Raw genomic sequence first — 21,090 nt, forward strand, 5'->3', positions numbered from 1 at the left:
GAAACCACACTACTGTGACATTACAACGTGTTTATTTAATGCATTGAAAATAATCGTAAATAAAGACAAAAATACACCTAGAAATAATGACCAAAGTAACCTACAATAGATTCTGGCAGTACTAGTTTCTCCCGTTATTGTTACTATAATAATGGCAATTACCAAATATCATACAAAATAAATTAGATAATTGATAAAATTTAGAATATTATAAAAGCTTTTAGGCTATGTTGTTTGAGTATGAATTCACTATGGTTTTACAGTAGTAATAATAGGTGTAGTGTGAAATATAAAAAAACTACAATGGTTCTGGCATGTTTTATATTATTTCTGCAAGTTATCTTTTGGAAAGTGTGATTTTATTGCTAAGTGCGCAACCTAGCAAACATTTTTTTACCAAATGAAAGAATTGTTAAAAACAGACACATCGACTGTGATACGAAACACCTTCAATCATTTTATAGAAATAACTTTAACAAGTTAGAAATCTTAAAGGAACCAAAAATGAAAATTGATTTTCTCGCCATTAAGTCGTTTCAAATCTGTATACATTTCTTTGTTCTGATGAACAGTGAAATATATTTGCAAGAATACATGAAAGCGAACTTTTCCTGTCCACTACCATGGTAGGAAAAATGGCTTTACGCCATTTAACACAAAAAGAAGATATTTTGAAGAATGAGAAAATGAACTGATGAACAGAGAAAGATATTTGGAAGAATACATGAAACCAAACTGTTCTTGGCCACTACCATGGTAGGAAAAATGGCTTTTCTCTGTTTAACACAAAAGAAGATATTTTGAAGAATGTAGGACAGCAAACAATTCTGGGGAACTTTGACTACTATTGTAATGGTGAAATCCATAATGTGCTTCAAATTAAGGTATCACTGCAGTTATTTTTAAGTAACCTTGAAATAAACAATGCTGATTCTAATATAGAATATTGCCGTGTTTATTATAACTGATTTATCCGTGTGGGTCTTTTTTTATGTGCCCTCATAATCTTTAATGAAATAAATTTCTGAAGAATGCATAAAACCTCATCACACATTCTTCTCATTAAGCTCAGATGTACATCACAATTCCTAACAAAACATCATCACACCTTTGCCAAACCTTAGACCATTTCATCTGGATGAAACCAGTGTCCAAGAGCACTTCATACACAGCTTATTTTATTCCTGTGTCTAAATAGTGTAATTACAGTTCATCATTGATGTCAACTACCATGTCACACTGAGTTCACAACTTTGGTCAGGAGTGATATTTGAATCCTTCACTCACACATGCATACACAACTCATGTAAACATGCACTCAGTAGTTCAAGTAAAGTTTTGTAGGTACATATTCTCTACACTCCCATTTCATCCACAAAAAAAGGCCACAATATTTTCTTCCCTCAGTGTGTGTAGAGCGAGGCAGTGAACACAATGTCTCTGCGTATGGCTAGCGAAGCTTTTTCCATCTTGCTGCCGAGGACGGAGTCGCCGACGATGCGAGCGGCCTGCCTCACTTCCTTCAGGACCTCATCCAGCCTCTGAATACAGCGAACGATCGTCCCCTCCTGCACGTCTGTCAACTCTGCGATCTCAGCAAATGGCTAGATAAAAAAAAAAAACACCAGCATCAAAAACTGTTAAAAGGTGTGTTCGAAATATAAATACTGTGTATCTGGGACACACACACACACACACACATGTGAAGATTTCATTTGCTAAAACAGATTACTGCGTTTTTATAAATGTTTAAATATTATGTTATCATGCTTTTATTTTGTTAGCTATTAGTTAAAGGGATTCTTCACCCAAAAATGAAAATTCTGTCATCATTGACTCATCATTCAAAATTTTCCTGCTATGGTAGTCAATGGCAAAATCTGTATGGTTATAAGCATTCTTCCAAATATATTTCTGTGTTCATCAGAAGAAAGAAATGTTTACATATTTGGAACAACTTGAAGGTGAATAAATGATGACAGAATTACAGAAAAATATCCCTTAAATATTTTTTTCTTATCATTACTAAATCAAAACATCCAAACTGCAGTTTGATTGATGTTAATAGAAATAAACAGTAAGAAACAAGATTTCAAACAAATTTTTGAGAAAAAGTTTTTGCAATGAAACTCTTCATATATACAAAAATTTAACACATTGTTGGCTAAAATATTCTTGTTGGCTAGAGCTCCACCCCCTAATTATTATAATAGTTTGATCCTTTTCTTGTGACTATTTTATCCAAGTGAAGTCATGAACAAATCCACACAATTTGAAGTATCAATAAACCTCATTGTATAAAAGATGTGGGATTCGGTTTAATACATAAAATAATAAGAAGTTTAAAATGATTCAGTGTGCATTATATAGTCTTTTCTCTGTGACATTATATTTTGAGGGTATATAAAAATGAGACCACACTGGTAATGCAGGACGACTCATCATTTGTATTTTAGGGTCAGTGCTCACCATGCCTCTTGCCCAGCAGTACACAACTTCAGTCAGGCCAAACTTGAACTGGGACACAAAGTCTTCAGCGGTCTGAGGTATCCCACAATCCATCTGGAGCTCACCAATACGCTGTGCCACAGAAAGCACTTGATTGATGCCCTGGCGATGCAAGATGGGAAAAATAGATTCAGGGAAGAACGACAAAATTCAGGTGTCATGTTTGCTCAGTAAATAGTCATCCATGGCATTTCATATTTTTGGCTTTCTTCATCATTTAAATACTGTACTTCTTTCTCCACATAAAGAATGATTCAAATCAATATTTTAAAAGGGGGCCGTTTCCAAAATATGGCTGATTTGACACGGAATGACCAAATACACACATACATACACAAGTGACAGTAACAGTTCCTCTATTCGTACAGCAAAGCATCAGTCCACCACTGCTGTCTAAGTGCTTACACAACTAGAGCACAGCAAAAACTGTAGTCACATCACCTGTGCACCCTCACCTTTCAGTGTTTGTAGAGCTAGAGTGTTCTCACATCGGTACATAAGACACTGTGGACTATGAAAAGTCTTGGGTGCTTCTCAATCTTGTGTCATGACTTATTTACAGTCGCTTTAAAGCACTTCCATGCTTCTGGGCATTTCAACACACACAGACATGGCGTGTGTGACTCAACACTCGGCTAAAGGCATAAAGCGAGCCGCCATTCTGCATGCACTACTCTGATATACACATCACTTGGGTGTTGAAATCAGAGAACCGTACAAATTCACATCCATCCATATACATGGGGATGGGAATATTTGATGCTATTCTGTTGGCAGTAAGGGCAATAAAATGCATTTTAGATGTGCGTAATGTTTTAGATTAGTAATACAAAGAATTCCACACCTTTGGCCTCGTTTATCAATCTAATGTAGAAATCGCCTTATGACAGGGCTTACGTGTGATTCATCAAACATTCGTACGCCGCCAATCTCATCGTACGAATGATCGTACCTTGATAACTGTAGAGGGTTAAATTGGTTGTAATTTACATATCACACCCCAATAAATTCAGCGTGTAGACGCCTCACGGCAAAAAAGAGGAACTTTTCCGATTTAGAAATTAAAGTTTAACCTTGTAAAGCAGAATCAAAGGAAGTAAATAAACAGTTTGGAAAGAGATCGCTGTGGTCAACAACGTTGGTGTAGTAAACCGAACTCCAGCTGAGGTTTGTATCTTTTAGTGGATATTTTTGTTTTGTAAATATGACCGCAAATATTTTATTTATTATTAGTGTTTTACTATTATTTTTACACTGAAAGTTTGTTAAGTATTGGATATGAGATGTCAATTGGATGGCAAGTATTGTTGTTGCTTTAAATTACTTGTATAATGCATTGACATATAAACAAAATTAATCTGACTTTAGACTGAAAAACTTTGTTTAAGTTACATTAATGTGTTATTGTAAAAACAAATGAAGATATAAATTACTGATCATTTTACGCAATTATAGAATAATGTTTATATGTAAATGCTTTTATTCCCTTCATTTAGGTGAAGAGAAACTGGCCTGTGGCGGAGGAGACAGATGCATGTTTCTAAGCAGGATAAAGGTTTCAAATCTAATGTTGCTAATCTTGCATTTCAGGCTGCTTAAATCAAGCACACAGTTTTATGTTCGCTTCATTTCTTTATTCCTGTCAGAGCCAGGACCAGCGTTCTTCAGCCCCCACAAACCGGCCTGAAACCTGCCACACAAAGCCAGGCAACCTTGAGCTGTGACCCAGTGCGCGTCTTCCACCCCATCGAACATCGCAGATCGCACAAATACAAAACCATCAAAGTATGCGTGTTTTTGGTTTTCACTCAAATGCATATTTTTCCAACATGGAGCTATCATCTTGCAAATAGGTAAATTTAACCATTGTAATTGATTATTGTAGGTTTTTAAATGTTTTACTTTTAATTGTGCATTTTAATTATTTTAGAAGTAGCCTAAAACCTCATGGATGTTCTTTTTACAACAAAGCACCCGTTTACCTTGTAATTTCCTACAATTAAATATCATATAATTAGGCTAGAAAGGAAAATACTTTATTAATGTAATGAAATTAAGAAATCGCATAGGAATCTATTTGTTAATTTGCTATTTGAATAACATTTGTTATACAAAACGAATCTTTCTATTTGTCATTATTCTTTTTAAGTTATCAAAAGGGTAAAGCATACATCGACATTCACTCTATCTCAAAACTTGCATACACAAACTGAGACCTATCGTGATATTTGATCGTAGCAACCACTCACATCCATATTGATAAATGGCAAGTTTTGGGTGGAAACAACCGTACGTCCAGTTTTCGGTCGTGCGCCTAAATATCGTACGGTCTTACATTTGATTTCATAAATGAGGCCCCTTGTGTTTTCGGGCATTAATCCTTTAGTTTAAGAATATTTTGGAGCACCTATTGACATAACAGGTTTTGTAAATACATAATTTCCTTCATCAAAGAAGCGAAAATGTGACGACATCTTAGTTCTGTGTCAGCCACCGCACTGCTTCGAAAAGGAGGGCGAGTGATGTAGTGATCCGTTGGTTGCAATTCGCAACCTCACCACTATATGGCGCTAAATTTACAACCTTTAATGCTGAATGCCAAGTTTTGAGGCATAATTTTTAAGGCTTATGATGTGTGTCCCGGTTCAAATAATACTCTGAATGATTCGCTCTGCAATGCATTACCTCCTGTAAAGTGTTGGTGATGTGCGGCTCTATCTGGGTTTTTTGTGTAAAGATGAGGCAGGACAAAAGGGCGGCGCTCTCCTCGGGGGCAAGAGGACTCAAGGTGTTCTCGAACAGCAGTTCTGTGAGTAACAGTTCATGACTGGTGATCTGACACGCCACACGCCCCTTCAGCTGAACCGCCCCGGTGCTGTCCACATACTTCAGAGCCTCCAACACCTGTTATTAAAATCCATAATGAGAATATTTGACATTGCTCAATAGAACATAATACATCTGAGAATGCACTGGATGTTTACTTAAAAATTTATATTTGTGATTATATCGTACCTTGATTCTCTGATAGTATTCAGGCAGCAGAGTCAATGACTGATCAGACACCAAAAACATGAGCTTGTCCAGCTCTTCCTGAACACTCATCCTCTCTTGCACACGTGCAAACTGAGCCGGACACAGAAAGAGAGAATTTATTAATAACAGTTTCTCGCACTGCTCCATCAGCACAAGAGGTCTGGAGCTAATGACACACATCCTTATCCCGCCCCATCACTGTCATAATCCGTAAATGCAGTCTGGGAGCCTGAAAGCGTCATTATGCAAAATGCATACAAAATGTGAACCAGAATGTGCATTAGAACTGACATTTGGAATATAAAAGAAAGCAATTATCAGAATAAAATAGAAATCTGCAAAAGGAAGGCAGACCTGTTCAGTGAAGGTGGGCGAATGGATACAGTGGAAGTTTTTGATGCTGTCCTGTAACACTCGTTGTCTCATCACCCCTTCCACCACATCCACAGTCTTCAGGTGCAGGTCATTCACGGGGTCAAAGGTCGGTATGCCATTGGGATTGGCCTCGGCTAAACGCAGGAGCTCTTGGGTCGCCGTTGAAATGGCCTGACCTGGTGGATCAAGTCTGGGAATGGAAGGGTGATTTACATTTATGCACAACAAATACAAATGAACAAACATGTTAAAAAATGCGAACAAGCATACTTGAATCGTGGCTGCAGTCTTTTATTGTAGTTATCAATGATTCTTTCTGGAATGACCTTGAGGGTTTTAGTTGTGATGGCGGAGATGTCCTGCAACTTCCGTTTCTGTACTGTATGACTGCAGGGGCCTACACACACACACACACACACGTACATTGCCATTTACTTTAGTTTAAATATATCAGACTTAATTTGCTAGTGTATGGCAATTTGTATTTTAACAAAATAACATTAATAAAGAATATATAATAAAATGATATATGACAATTATTCCTTTAAAGCTGCAATCTATAACTTTTTTTAGATAAGTGGAGTACATTGGTGTTCAAAACTGTCTCTTACGCCGATTAATAATGGCAAGTTTATAATGATTTATTTTGATTTAGGCAAAAATGTCTGTTTAAAACCACGTTTCCTCAACCTACTTGGCATCAATAAAGACAAAAACAACAACAAAAAAATATGTGGTTTATGAATATGATAATATTATGTATAACATCTAATATTAATCTTGAGTACGTATAAAGTAGTATTGCACACTGCGTATCTTCGAAGAGTATTTAGTTTGATCACACTTATAAAAGATAGATACAGATGTACGATTATTTCCGAAAATAGACAACGTCCTTATTGACCCAGCCAATCTTGACACAGCATGTCTTGTTCCTATCCCTCATTGGTTGAAGCGTGGGTGGAGTATTTCTTTCGCCTTGCCGTGGTTGTGCTTTTCCGGGGGAATTGCCAATAAGGGACATTCCAGAAAGTTGTTACGTAACGGTTTTTCATGTTCATTTTTTTATTCCGAACCCTAGAACGCTGGGGGAGTGTATCGAGCACAAAAATACTAGGTAATACGTCCAACTTGTTTTTTGACAAGTTGACCATGTTATGGATGAGAAGCCAGCATGCTTTACATTTTAAAGAAGTCAGAATGCATGAAACAGCGTTAACCCCCCCCCCTTTAAAACGAACCCTGTTGAAAAAAAACGCATATGTTGGTTTGGTATGTTTTGATGCTGATTTGTGCTGGTTTAAACTGGCCATTTGCTGGTCCATCGGTGGTTTAACCAGGTCAAACCAGCATCAAAACATACCTAACCCAGCTAATGCGATCATGATCCTGTCCTTCTTGTCTAGTTTTGTGCACAGGGTCATGACAGTACCGTGTCTTGTGTGTGTGTTGCGTCTTGAGTGGAGACACGTGTCTGTCCCTCCCTCTAGTTCCCGGTAATCTCCCCATCAGTGTTTTATTCCTGTCACCTGCCCGTCACCCTCCCTTTGTAATCATCCCTCGCTAGTGTTCCCCTTTATTAAGCCCCAGTTCCCTCCGTCCTGTGCTGGTTCGTTTTGACTTGTTCCCTGTTTCATGTTTGCCATGTTCCTGCCTACACCGCGTAAGCCTGTTTAATACCCTGTTTCGTTCTTGTTTGCCCCCTTGCGGGAAGTGTTTATTTGTCTTTTTGATCTACCCTTAGTTCTTGGTTTATTTTCAGTTTTCCACTTCGTGGGTTTTTGTGTTTTGTTTAATAAAAGTCTTTTATTTTACCCCTTTAACTGTTTGTGTCTTGGTTCTGCCTGAAATTCCGGACAAATGTTGTTTTTCTCAACAGGAAAATCACTTAAAATAATAGTAAATGTCGAATTTTTGGTAATTACAGTAAGGTTTCTATGATGGTTAGGCTTAAGGGGTTGGTTAGGTAGGGGGTTAGTATATTCAGCTTGTACAGTATAAAAATCATAAACCCCATATGCCATCATTTGTGTGTATATGTATTGTGTGTGTGACTGACCCTCTGGAATAAACAGTGTAGAGCTGTAGATGTGGGCTGTAGATTTATAAGACTGATTATCTGTAGGCTCCTCGTTGCCCTTCTCACAGATAATGAGAGTGGTGAACGTGCGATTTACAGAATCACTGGACACCTGTGGGAGGAGAGGAAACAAAGACTGAATACTGGTGATCCGTGTTAATGACTACACCTTTTACATTTATGGTTTTGAGAGACCGTTAATGCTTTTCTTAAGATCTGGGGCCAGTTGCATAAACATAACCGCTAGTAACTAAGTAATTGTTTACTGTAATTAAATTACCTTTCCTTTGAAAAAGTGAGGTAAGGGATTACTCAATTTTTTATCTGTAATTGTATTATTTACTTCTGATGTAATTAAACTCAATACTTTGTGTGATATTTGTGTGTACAATAATGGAATTGACATCAAAATTCAAAGTCTAACTTCAAATTCCGTGCTTCAATGTATTATTCTCACATCTGTAATACTTCGGTCAGTTAATAATACCACTTTATGTCGTTTTACATTATTTATCTGAATAAAAGAAGAATTTCATGTCTATCCTTGAATCACTAAACTAATCAAGGTTGATGTAGGATATAGAAAGTAATTAGTAATTAAATAATTTTCGGAAAGAGTAATTTGTACAGTAATCTAATTACACTGTTGAATATATAATTAGTAACTTGTAGTTAATAACTTTTTCAGAGTCATTTACCAAACACTGGTTAGGAGTAACCAGTCTTATATTTTAGATTTTAATTTAGCCAATCCACCTTTTTATGTGACTGACATAAAGTAGTTATGACCAGTTTTGAAAAAAAACAATGGATGACTGACTTGTAAGACTAGTACTAGCAGTTTATGCAACCGGCCACTAGTTGCGATACAGGAAAAAGTTATTCAATCTACCGTGAAGTTGGTTCTTTATGCAATATTACACCGATACACACACCTGTAGAATGACTCCCAGGGCATTGTGGTGCTGGGTGTTGTTCACTATCACCACTCTCCCAACAGACAGAGCTTTGAGTCCATTCATTGACTCCAGAACAGCTTGCTAACAAACGCAGTGAATCATAGAATAAGGTGTGAATATCTCAAACAAGAACAATTTTATCAACTGGCACCGACAGTTTAAACTATTACAACTCAGTTGAAGTAAGTTTGGAACTCAAATACTAAAAATCAGAACATAAATTATTTGTAAAATAATAATTTTCTAATGTTTATCTCACAACAACCACTTGTTGGACCAACAACAGGGTTGAACAAGAAATGAGGGACAAAATTATGCATATTCTCAGAAAACAAACAGGGATGTGATACAATACAAGATCTTGGTGAAAAGTGAGTGCTCTGGACGGGAATAAATATTGTGAAACTGCAGAAGTTTCTCGAAACGATGGCATGGCGAATAGCGGGCCGTAATCAAGGCTAAAGGTGGTCCAAGGAAATATTAGGTTGTGTCCCTTTTTTTGGAGGGGCAGTGTATATCACTGCTGTCAATCTGAAATCTTGTATCTCCATATTTTTGTGATTTTTCTTTGCCATGAATTGTTATTATTGGTCACCCTTTATGTTTGTCACTGGGTTTCTATCCAAGCAATAACAAGTGCTTGTCAACACATTATTTAAAAAGTACAGTGTTTTTTCCATTTCCTGAAAAACAGCAAATTTGGTGATATGTTTTTTTTTCTTTTATAATAGGTTCATTATATCAGCATTAGGTCACAGGGTATTGTATAGACCCACTGAGTTACTTCTGATGTGATGCTTACCTCTGTGATGATTGTGTATGTTGTGTGTGTGTATTTGTGTGTGTTTGTGCACCAAATCTGCCGGGTGTCTGTGTTGGTTGTGTTGTATGTATGTATGTGTGTACCTGCAGGGTTTCTGTGGTGATGCGCAGCTCTGTGATGGTGTGGTAATATAACAGTATATCAGATAACTGTCCCTCTGTGTCCAGTGGAGGGAGAGAGGAGAGCGTGTGTCTCAGCTCACTTATTCTCTTCTCATTGGCCTGAAGAAAAAAAGGCACAATGTTGCATATTTCATTCTGTCTATAAGATTGATCAAGAAAATGTCGTAACTGGAGCCATTCGATGTTCATCCAGTGTTGCTGGGAGATGAGTCTGTTTACCTGTGTGTCTCTATGGTTCTCTGAAAAGCTTCTCCTCATCATGTCTGTGACCCTCAGCGCCTCCACACGGAGCAGGTTCAGGATCATCGTGTAAGTCAATCTGAACTGAGACTGAAGCACTGTCGGTTTCCCCTGACAACCAGAAAAACATCCCACTTAAATGGCATCACTCCATAATAACCTCAAGGCCCATTAGAATATTACAACGCTAAGACTGTGTCCACACACTTCACATGACGTCGCAACACATTTGAATCAGAATCTTTCCATGATAGTTAGAGTTTGTCCACACCAGCCACAACAAGCTAAAATTGACTCTATGTAAGAAACGTTCTTTTTGTTACATGACACATCACGTCTGGTATGGCCAAGGTGTAATGTACAGTCTGTAAGCGAGGTTTGAGGTTATAGACTAAGAATATATAGCGTAAGAAGAATAACAAAAAAGCATCAAACATATGTATTAGACAGGTAAGATTGCAGAAATAAAAGTGTTGGAATAAAAGATGCATTCTATCTAAAAGCGAATGCTCACCCATGTATAAAACATGGCACACAAAGAAACTGTAATTGGGATTGACTCTTCGGTGTAGTCAGAATGAGGAAAGGGGTTGACATACAGGGGTACTTGACAACACACTGTGTGTTATAACAGCATCAGCTGCTGTTACCATGGAGCTCATGATGATGCAGAGCTGATGAGCACTTAGATTACAGAGCCTTCAGCGACAAACCATACTGATCCTGCTCTCATGGGGTCAAATTCATCAACAGCAGAAATTTTAAATGTTTTAAAAGCCAGCTGCATCATTTAAATACTTGCATTTATATTCTGGTCATTCTTGTTTTCTCATACTCTCTCGCATCAGCCTGAAAATCGTAAGTAAAATCTACTTCTACAATGCTACACTTAGGCTTTCAGAAATGTCAAATCCCATACGTTCATATTCCTCATAAATGGGCACATAAAAATTGAAATATAATAACTATTGTCTATACTATTTTCTTTAAATAAGGATTCCCTTCTGTGTTTGTTGGGCATTATTGCTTCTGAAGTATTTTGTGTCCTTCTTCTCACATCCATAAAATCAATTTCAAGGGATACTCCACCCGAGTTCTTGAAATCATGAATTACCCCCTCCCCTATGGTCTTGCATAAATATATTTGTGCTGTTAAACACAGAGATATTTGGAAGAATGTTAGCAACTAACTGGGACATCATTGACCACCATAGCAGAAAAATGACAACGGTAGCAAAAAGTTGCCCCAGAACCGTTTGTTGGCCTAAATTCTTCAAAATATCTCATTTTGTGTTCAACAGAGCAAACTCCTACTATGGTGGTCAATGATGTCCCAGAAATGTCAATTGCTAACATTTGTGACCCTGGATCACAAAACCAGCCTTAAGTAGCACAGGAACATTTTTAGTAAAAGACAAAAATACATTGTATGGGTCAAAATTATCGATTTTTCTTTTATGCCAAAAATCATTAGGATAAAAAGTAAAGATCATGTTCCATGAAGATATTTTGTTTATTCTACCTTAAATATATAAAAACTTTATTTTTGTGAGTGGATGGCCTGCCACAGTGCCCCTGATTGACAACTTAAAAGGCAATTTTCTCAATATTTTGATTTTTTTGCTCTCTCAGATTCCAGAATTTAAAACAGTTCTATCTCAGCCAGATATTCTCCTATTTTAACAACTTATACAACAATATACACCCGGTACGGTATTTATTGCACTATTTACAATGACAAATGATGACTTGGAAGCGTACCACAAGGACCCTCTTTTCTTTATCCTCTAATCATAAGAGTTTTAGTATGAGACGGGTCAAGTGAACTAAGAATCCCTTTAATAAAATACAATTATTCCTTGTCAAAGGTAACATCTATGATTTTTCCAAAATTCTCAATGTTAGGCCCGGAAGACCTATCGTTTCATGCAGTCATGTAACCACGATAATATTGAGGCAATTTTGCTATTTCTGTAACACGATATAGATAATATTGTTACATCCTTAGTAATTGATGACAGTATTTTCATTTTTGAGTGGAATATCCCTTTAAATAAAACTATGCATAGACTGATATTTTCCTAAAGTCTACATTCTATTAACAAGGATTTAAGAAACTAAAAACTGATGATTTAATATATTGTTAATAAATACATTCTCTGAGAGTTTATATTTCAAGTTATAACATTATGACCAATAAACGGTGGAATTGCCCTATAACTAAAATTCTGCATTTAGTGTACAACCCTTTAGTGTTCCCCTTGTGGAAAATAAAACAGTTAAACAATCCAAATGTATCTAAAAGTCTCTTAACCATTATTTTTGTTCATTCGAACATAAGCCGATTTTGTGACATCCACCAAATGCCTAAATTCATGGCATGTTGTCTTAATAAAGTAAAAAAAAGAAGGAAAGGGAATAAGAATCTATATCTTGGACTTTTACAACGACACAAAGACGAGTGCAGTACTGACCAGCATCATGGTGTGAAGATCAGCCATTTCATGAACTCCAGCCTTACAGAGGATGATAACAGTTCCTGTAGCATCCAAACCTCTCCTGCCGGCCCGGCCTGCCATCTGAATATACTCACCTTCACAAACACACACACCAAGTTTAATTTGATCCTGTAGCTCGACAGGTAAAGCACTATATTACCAGAGCAAAGATTACTTCTTAAAAAGAAGCCAGCTACAGTATCTATCTTCCTGTCTCGTACAAACACACACACACATCAAAGGCTTCCCTCTTTTTTCCCCATGTGGATGCGGTCCAGTCCCATGTGCACAAACATCTGCAGCACCCCAGCATAATGAATCGGCTCATTCATTAGTCACAAACAATTCATCAAACAACTGGCCATCATAAAGTCTGCCTGCCTGTAGCGGCCAATCATAGCACACCCGCTTTTCAGAGCTATGAGCTTTGTATAAAATCTATGTGGAGAAATACAGCGTTTTTTAACCTTAAATCGTGTATACGCATTTAATTACATCTTAAACAAATAAAAAATATTTCTTAGCCGTGTCATATGACCTCTTTAATAAAGCAGGGTTTTACCAGGCAGCAGGTTTCTGAAACCCGTGCCGTCGTGTTTTCGGATGCTGTCGAACACAACTGTTCTGGCGGGCATGTTTACACCCATGGCGAACGTCTCAGTTGCAAACAACACCTGATGGAGAGAGAGAGAGAGGTGAGGGTGAATGAAACAGAGACTAAGAACGATTTGTTTATCAGACACAGCTCATCGCACAAACCTTCACTAAACCTCGTGAGAAGAGCATCTCTATAACCTCCTTCAGGATTGGTAGGATGCCGCTGTGGTGAACACCAACCCCTCTCTTTAGCAAGTCCCGCATTGACAGGATCTAAGAGCACAAAAAGTCAATAGCTTTCCGATCTGAACAAAACATCCCAACGTTTTTGCTTTCGCTCAAAAACAATTACAGACTCCTGATATGAAGAGAAACATACCATCATAACCAAATAGATTGGTCTCATGTACCTGCGGCAGCTGGCGATCACCTCCTCTCAGTCTGTTTAGACTCTTCTGTACGAAGGAGTGAATCTCGTTCTTCTCTACTGAGCTGGTCAGATCCAGAGTGGTCAGCGAGCGGGCGTTTTCATCACAGCGCGTCCGTGAGAATGTGAACGCCACCACTGGAGTCTGCTGCCGCTGAGACAGATAGTTCAGCAGCGTCTGCCACACTGCTCGATCCTACCAGAACAACACAAGATAAAACATTACAGGACGACCTTCTGCATGTATGAGAGGATGTTGAAAACAGAGAGCAAACCTGAAAGGCGGACAGGAGCTCAAAGCACACTGACCTGACTGGCTGTTGTGTTGTGTGACACGTTCTTGGCACCGAAAGATTGTGCGTGTTTACTAGTGCGTTCCTTTTTGGCCTCCACTGCGGCATAGTACCTGAAAAACAATATGAAGTTTACATTTAATAACAGAAACTGTCGACTGTCGCTCTCTTTGGAACGGATTTGCTGCACTTTTATATGTAAATGACTTCAAACCCTTTTGTGAGGAAGCTTCCACTGGCATCAAGCAACAGGAAGAGCTCTTTCTGAGTCTTGGTGCTGTTGCCGGTATACAGATTGTGCTCCAGAGGGACAGGCCTCTTAACTGTGCTGATCACATAGATGTGCCGTTTCTTAATACGACTGACAACAGAGAAAATAAATATGTTAAACGTAAAAAAAAAGAAAGATGAACAAAACAATAGTTCATTCATTCGTTCATACTTTATTCATCCTAGTTCATTTCAGCATTTACAAATGCATTTTAAATATAAAATTTTGTAAGTGCTAACAGTTGTTTATGCACCATGAACTAAAATGAAGAACTGTACAGACGTTAACGAACATTACCAAGAATTAATACATGGTGAAAAACTATATACCTCATTGCCAGTTCATGTCAGTTATAGTGATAGTTCACCCAAAAATGAAAATTCTGGCATTTTTTACTTGTCCTCTTGTCATTTTAAACCTGTGTGAGTTTCATTCTTCTGCAGAACACAAACGAAGATATTTCGAAGAAAGTTGGTAACCAAACAGCACTGGCTCCCATTCACTTCTATTGTATAGCCACAAAACCAATGCAAGTGAATGGGGGCCAGTTAACAACATTCTTCAAAATATATATTTTTTGTGTCCTGTGGAAGAAAGAAAGTCAAACAGGTTTGAAATGTCAAATGGGTGTGTTAATGATGACAGAATTTTCATTTTTGGATGAACTATCACTTTAATGCATCTACTTTATGTTAATAAACACAAGACTTATTTTAAGACGTTTAATTTTTTTTAAATAAAAATGTATTAAGTTCATGTATAGGACACATTTATCCACCATAAAAGTAATTCAATTGACTTCTAAAGCAAAAATAAAGGGGTGACACGATTGGTGGAGCTTATTTGGCAAATCTAAAACAAGACTCACATCAGAGTCTAAATTCAAATAAGGAAACATGTTAAAGAGTATATAACATGAAATCTTGAAAATGACATTTCATGTAGTGTGTAATTTTGCCGTGTTTGAAAATAAGGAATCTTCCAAGTTGTAAATCCGAAGGTGAATAAATAACAAAGTTATTGGCTTGGAAAAAAAGGTATTCGACTCCGAATCACGCAAACGAGTCATCCCTATTCAGATTCACGTAACGCTGCGGATTAACGTCACTACATATAGTCCCCGCCTACGTTTTGATAGGACTGCACGCAAAAACTTCACTCTTCTCCCCCAAACAATGTAGGCTTGTTCGACTTTATGTGGTGCCTACTTAAATCCCTCCTTATGCACTCTTTAAAAAAGCACGTATCCTGTGAAACACACAAGATTTGTTCAGTTTTTGATCAGTTTTATGGAGATGCTTTGGTTTCAATTTTACTAATCAAGCTCAAAATATGAATTGTTTTTTCATTCACATCAACCATAATATTTCCAAAAATAATTTATTACCACGCAGTCGATTAATATTTAGATTACTTCAAAAACGTTCTTTATGATGGTTGTAGCTGATTTTGGATATATTTTAAAATATTTGGTTGTATTAAGCTGAAGAAAGGAAGTCATATTCATTAATGAGATGATTGTGAGTGAATTATGAAAGAATATTCATTTTCATGCAGGCATTCGAGGAGACTAGAATAATGTCAATATTTAACACACCCAATCCATTCACTGAACTCCACTGCGTTGGGCACTGTAGCACTCAGCAGGATGATGCTAACATGGTCTGGCAACATGATGAGCACTTCCTCCCACACCACCCCCCTCTGAGGACACAAAAAGCACAGTCACATGACTACTAGTATGGAGAAACCGAAAAACTACATTTTGACATTTTCCAAAGAACAAATTTGCTAAGAAATATCACCTCTGCGTCATTGATGTAGTGAACCTCATCGAAAATTACCCATTCCAGGTCTCGAATGACCTCTGACCCGTTATACAGCATAGACCTAAAAAGAAGTTAACAGTCTAGTTAAACGATTTAAAAAAATATTCACAAATATGCCAAACTACAGATTTCAGCGTTTTTTATCACCTCAAAATCTCAGTGGTCATAATAAGACAAGAGGCCTCTGAGTTCAGCTGCACATCTCCAGTCAAAAGCCCCACGTCACCAAATGTGCTCTTGAAGTCCCGAAACTTCTGATTGGACAAGGCCTTAATGGGAGACGTGTAGATTGTCCTTATCAGGAAAAACAGACATTTTAGTGTCAAATGTTAATTTCAAGCATATAGCATTAGTTCTGGCAGGTCATGTGAGTCCAGCCCGCATCAGCTGATCATCATCCACCCTTAAGAAATATGATGCTATCAAAGCTTTCATTTTAAAATTATTTCAGCTAACAGGAGCAAATTACCCTCCTCCTTCCCCAGCTCCACTTAACATATACAATCAAGACTCGACTTCTATTATTCCTTTTCATAAGTCTCAATTACTTTACACAATCTGATTTAAAGGGGTCATATGGCTTGAATACATGTTTTTCTGTGTCTTTGGTGTGTTACAATACAATTGCAAAAATGAAAGTGTTGGAATAAAAGATGCATTCTATCTAAAAGTGAATAATCACCCAGTCCTGCCTGAAACGCCTCGTGTAACCACACCCCCACAATTTGACTAAGACCACCGAAATTTATACGCAAGTAAGGTGGGCTGTCAGTACCTGTCAGTACAATTGCTTTAGAACCTGAAGTTTCAAATATGGTAAGAGGCGTTACATTTCCGTCACATGCTTGCAGTATTCAACCAATCAATGCGCACTGGTTAACTGTCCAATCAAAGCACACCTCACTTTTCAGAGCGATGAGCTTTGTAACAAATCTGTGCGTTTCAGAGAGGCAGGACAAAGAGAAGATACAAACATGCACGGTATGAGGAAAATACAGCGTTTTGAACCTTAAAGTGGGCGTAACACACAGGGCTTATGCCAATCTCATATTAATCTTGAGTACCTATAGAGGAGTATTGCATACTTCGTATCTTCGGAGAGTATTTAGTTTGATCACATTTATAAAAGATAGATACTGCTTTACGATTGTTTGTGAAAACATACGGCGTGTGCAGGGGGGGAGGGGTAGGCTGAACTAAAGCATGTGCGCACCCATTGTCAACAAAACACAGACATCAGTCCCTCACCCCAAGGGGTTCATGTTCGGCATCTTTTAGCGCTGGGACGGCTCCATATATCAGTTTCAAACAAAATCAAAATCCAGCATTATATCAACAGTTTATATAACATTCATCACCCAAATGCAGTGAACGAACAAATACCTGAACTTCGCGAACGTATGCTCTCTCTCTCTCCTGTTTACAAGTGAAAATGATGTCTGCGCATGCTTTTTCACCTGCTCTCATGTGGCCATGCCGCGTGCTTTTCCGGGAGAATTGCCCAATAAGGGACTAAGAAAAGTTGTTGCGAAACAGTTTTATATGTTCGAAAAAAACTTTCCGAAACCGGTACGATCGCTGGGGGAGTGTATCAAGCACAGAAATACTACGTAATATGCCCAACTCGTTTTTTGACAAGTTGACCATGTTAGGGATGAGAAGACAGCACGTTTAACATTGTAAAGAAGTCAGAATGCATGACACATGGTTGCAGGGCAGCTTTAAATCGTGTATACACATTGCATTACATCTAAAACAAATGATAATATTCGTTTTAGCATGATATCTTTTGCTCTGCATTTTGACCAGAACAGTGTATGCTAACTGTCACTCATTTTTGATGCAAGTGAACCTGACAGAACTAATGTACCTGTAGATATTAAGTCTCATGTTCGCATACCTGGTCATATGTTTCTGAGAGAGTGCGATCGCGTACTCTGCCACTACAGTCTTGCCAGCTGAGGTGTGAGCCGCAACGAAAACCGAATCATGTGCCTCCAGACGAAGAATAGCCTGCTTCTGAAACACGTCCAGCTCGAAGGGGTACTGACACAAGACATGGATAGGAAACAAAAATGATTCTGAATAAAACGTTTCACCTGCACTTTACATAGGCAGGACCTTTGTGTCTCGTACAAACAGTGCTCTTCATTTGATGTTCAAGAGAGATTCTGGATGTCATTTGACTCCATATGCACCACATTTAATAATTGAAATTGTGAAATTGCAGTAAACAAAACAATTAAGATTTTTCAGTTAAAGTACAGCTGGTTTAGTGTTGATACCTTGAATGCTGGATTAGGGATGCGTTTGTAAAAGTCCCCACAGGGTGAGGAGACATCCACCGGAATGGCCCATTTTTTATTTTCTTCCTTCTCTTCTGCTCCGGTTTTCTTCTTCTGTTCAGTTCCACCAACTGTGTTTGCAGAAGATTGAGAAATAGACATGTCCAAAACCTGTTGAATACAGGTTTAAAAGATAAAAACATGCCATGTATACAAAGAAATATTTTTAATAACCACTTGAAAAAAAAACATACCTTAGTTTCCAGATGCTCCACACTGTTGGTTCTGAGAAGTTTAGGGGCTTCTTCTTTTAGTGGGACTTTATCTTTCTCCTCCGGTAGGGTGTCGATGACATCATTGAAACTGGACAGGAGTGACAGAAGATTCACCTCGTTCTTTTTGGGTTTGATTTCTAAACGCATTGAAAGAGCACAGTGCATCTATATAACACAGTGATGAAAGTCAAAAATCAGGAAATTGGAAAGCAGGTATGAGATCAGACCTTTATTATGGAAGTCCATACCAGCCCTCATTCCAGGAGCGACAGTCAACAGATCTAGAATAAAAAAAGGCATCACATTTTAGATGTTCATTGGTCTCTCTAGACATTGCATGGGTTTACCAACCATTTTCAAAGTCAATGTCCTCTTCCTTGTCTGATTTCTGTTTGATCTGCTCTAATGTCAGTTCTTCCATTCCACCTGTAAACAGAACTGTAGGTTTAAACATTTCTAAACAGAAATAAAATCCTTAAATAAAAATATAATAACAGTACCTGGCAGAAACGGGTAGTTTGTGTTACTTCCTCTCAGGCTCTCTGACGGAGGTCCGGGCTGTCTTTGTAAAGACAGTGAATTCTTCGCAGATAACCCTGTGTTATCTAATGGTACCTGACAGAATGGAAAAACTCATTCACACTCAATGGGAAGTCATCCTAGAACCAAACCCCTTCAAGGGGGTCTCCACACTCAGTAGCTGTATTTGCAACACCTCCGGGGTGCTTTTCAGACATACAATACCAAGTCCTATCTACTTGAATGGGGGGAGATAGACATTTCTTCAACTCCTGCTAATGTAACAATAAAAGGACATATTTCCAGCAAACAATTAAACTTGATATCAACCCTTAAATGGTATTTCTTAATGGTCCAGTGTATGAAATGTAGCGCCGTTTGACAGCGAGGTTGTGAATTGCAACCAGCGGCTCACTCAAGCCTCTTCTGCGAAGCACTGCGGTGGCTGACACAGGACTAAGATGTCATCGTGATTTCTCTTCTTTGCCGAAGGAGATAGCGTATTTACGTAACATTCTCTGTAAAGCAGTTCGCTCTTTAGGGCTACTGTAGGGCTGTCGCGATATATTGTGTTATTTTTCTGCTCAGTTTCTCAGTGAATTACAGTTAAATGTATACGTTTTACAAATAAAGTTTAAATATCTAATGTATGTGTCATAAATTCTGGCATCTCTTTACATTTACATTTACATTTAAGCATTTGGCAGACGCTTTTATCCAAAGCGACTTACATAGCTTTATCCTATACATTTTACATAGGTATTTGCAATCCCCTGGGATCGAACCCACAACGTTGCGTTGTTAACACGTTGTTAACGTTGTAGACACTGTTTTTTTAAATATTGACGCACACAATGAATATGAATAGAACAATCTGTTACAAACTTTCAACTTTTTTGGTCTTACATCGTATTGAGAACAATTGCAAAATTGCAATAACACAGATTCCTGTTTTTTTAAATATCTCTTTTACCTTTATGTATGTAAAGCTGCTAAGCAGCAATGTCAAAAGTGCTATTGAAATCGATTTGAAGTTCAACTGAATGTTCTTGTTACCTCGGTGAAACCCATCAGCATTCCAGTAGTGGGGTCTCTGATCACAGACAGTTCAGTGTGAAGTGGAGTCAGAGGAGCATGCAGAATTGAATCCACATCTATATTTCTTTTGCATACCCTAAGAGACAAAACATCGGCAGACGTTTGACCATGACCAACATATTAGAGCAAAGACAAACATTGGAATTCCTAAACATTCACACTGTCGTACTTGGAGAACTTTTGAAAGGCTTCATCTATATCATGTATCGGGAGCCAACCGGGATCACTAAGAAAACGTTTCTCCACCTCTGCTTTTAAATCCAGACATACAGGGGGCAACCCATGGGGGAGCTGATTGGATGAAACATTGCAGTACATACATGTTATAGATACAGGTTGCTTTATAAGTATGAATAATGTCTTATTTAACGATATACCGTGTTCAGTGGAGGTATTGTCATGTTCTTAGGCAGTGGATGTGTGATGAGCTCGAAATTTCCAGAGCATCCCACCTCCAGCAGATGCAGGGGCAAGTCATCAGGACCCACGGGGGGCAACACTGATGTTACACACAGACACACAGAAGGAACAGATCACGACTATCTCATCAAATATGATGTTACACTAAAACAACGGAATCTGAATGCATTACATTTTATTTTAATTTGAAGTTTCACCATGAAGTTGCTAGTCTGGTATATATGTTAAGCGATTTCAAACATTAAGCAGCAAAACTATCGTGAAGATACCAGAGTTACACAGACAAACAATAAAAAACAATATAATTCACATCACAGCGGGAAATATGAATATATTGATTTCTCGTACCTGTTCTCTCCATGTCAGCTTCTGCAGTAAACTTTCAGTCCTACAGGAAGCGACGAGTAACTACAGCGACGGAAGTTTTTTATTATT

At 37.9% G+C, this 21,090-nt stretch overlaps 1 protein-coding gene across 2 annotated transcripts; it reads right to left on the reverse strand.

Annotated features, from left to right (window-relative positions):
- Positions 1-15: 15 nt before the first annotated feature.
- Positions 16-21,047, reverse strand: skic2 (SKI2 subunit of superkiller complex). Of its 2 annotated transcripts, XM_056741792.1 has the most exons (29): positions 21,004-21,047; positions 20,613-20,734; positions 20,405-20,526; positions 20,194-20,311; positions 19,119-19,233; positions 18,970-19,044; positions 18,846-18,899; positions 18,598-18,755; positions 18,344-18,514; positions 17,959-18,104; positions 16,206-16,352; positions 16,035-16,119; positions 15,827-15,933; positions 14,173-14,319; positions 13,975-14,071; positions 13,649-13,861; positions 13,401-13,511; positions 13,204-13,315; positions 12,618-12,736; positions 10,123-10,254; positions 9,865-10,002; positions 8,935-9,039; positions 7,979-8,111; positions 6,190-6,316; positions 5,899-6,109; positions 5,524-5,634; positions 5,194-5,412; positions 2,470-2,610; positions 16-1,604 (listed from the first exon to the last, which is right to left on the reverse strand). In XM_056741792.1, the coding sequence occupies exons 1-29, from the start codon at positions 21,014-21,016 to the stop codon at positions 1,404-1,406; spliced, it is 3,750 nt and encodes a 1,249-aa protein (XP_056597770.1). In that variant the 5' UTR covers positions 21,017-21,047; the 3' UTR covers positions 16-1,403. The 2 variants fall into 2 exon arrangements, with proteins under 2 accessions (XP_056597770.1, XP_056597771.1); XM_056741793.1 differs by lacking the exons at positions 20,405-20,526; positions 21,004-21,047 and having other exon boundaries at positions 20,613-20,737.
- Positions 21,048-21,090: the final 43 nt, after the last annotated feature.

This window comes from Triplophysa dalaica, chromosome 25 (assembly GCF_015846415.1).
Source record: "Triplophysa dalaica isolate WHDGS20190420 chromosome 25, ASM1584641v1, whole genome shotgun sequence".
Classification (NCBI taxonomy): domain Eukaryota; kingdom Metazoa; phylum Chordata; class Actinopteri; order Cypriniformes; family Nemacheilidae; genus Triplophysa; species Triplophysa dalaica.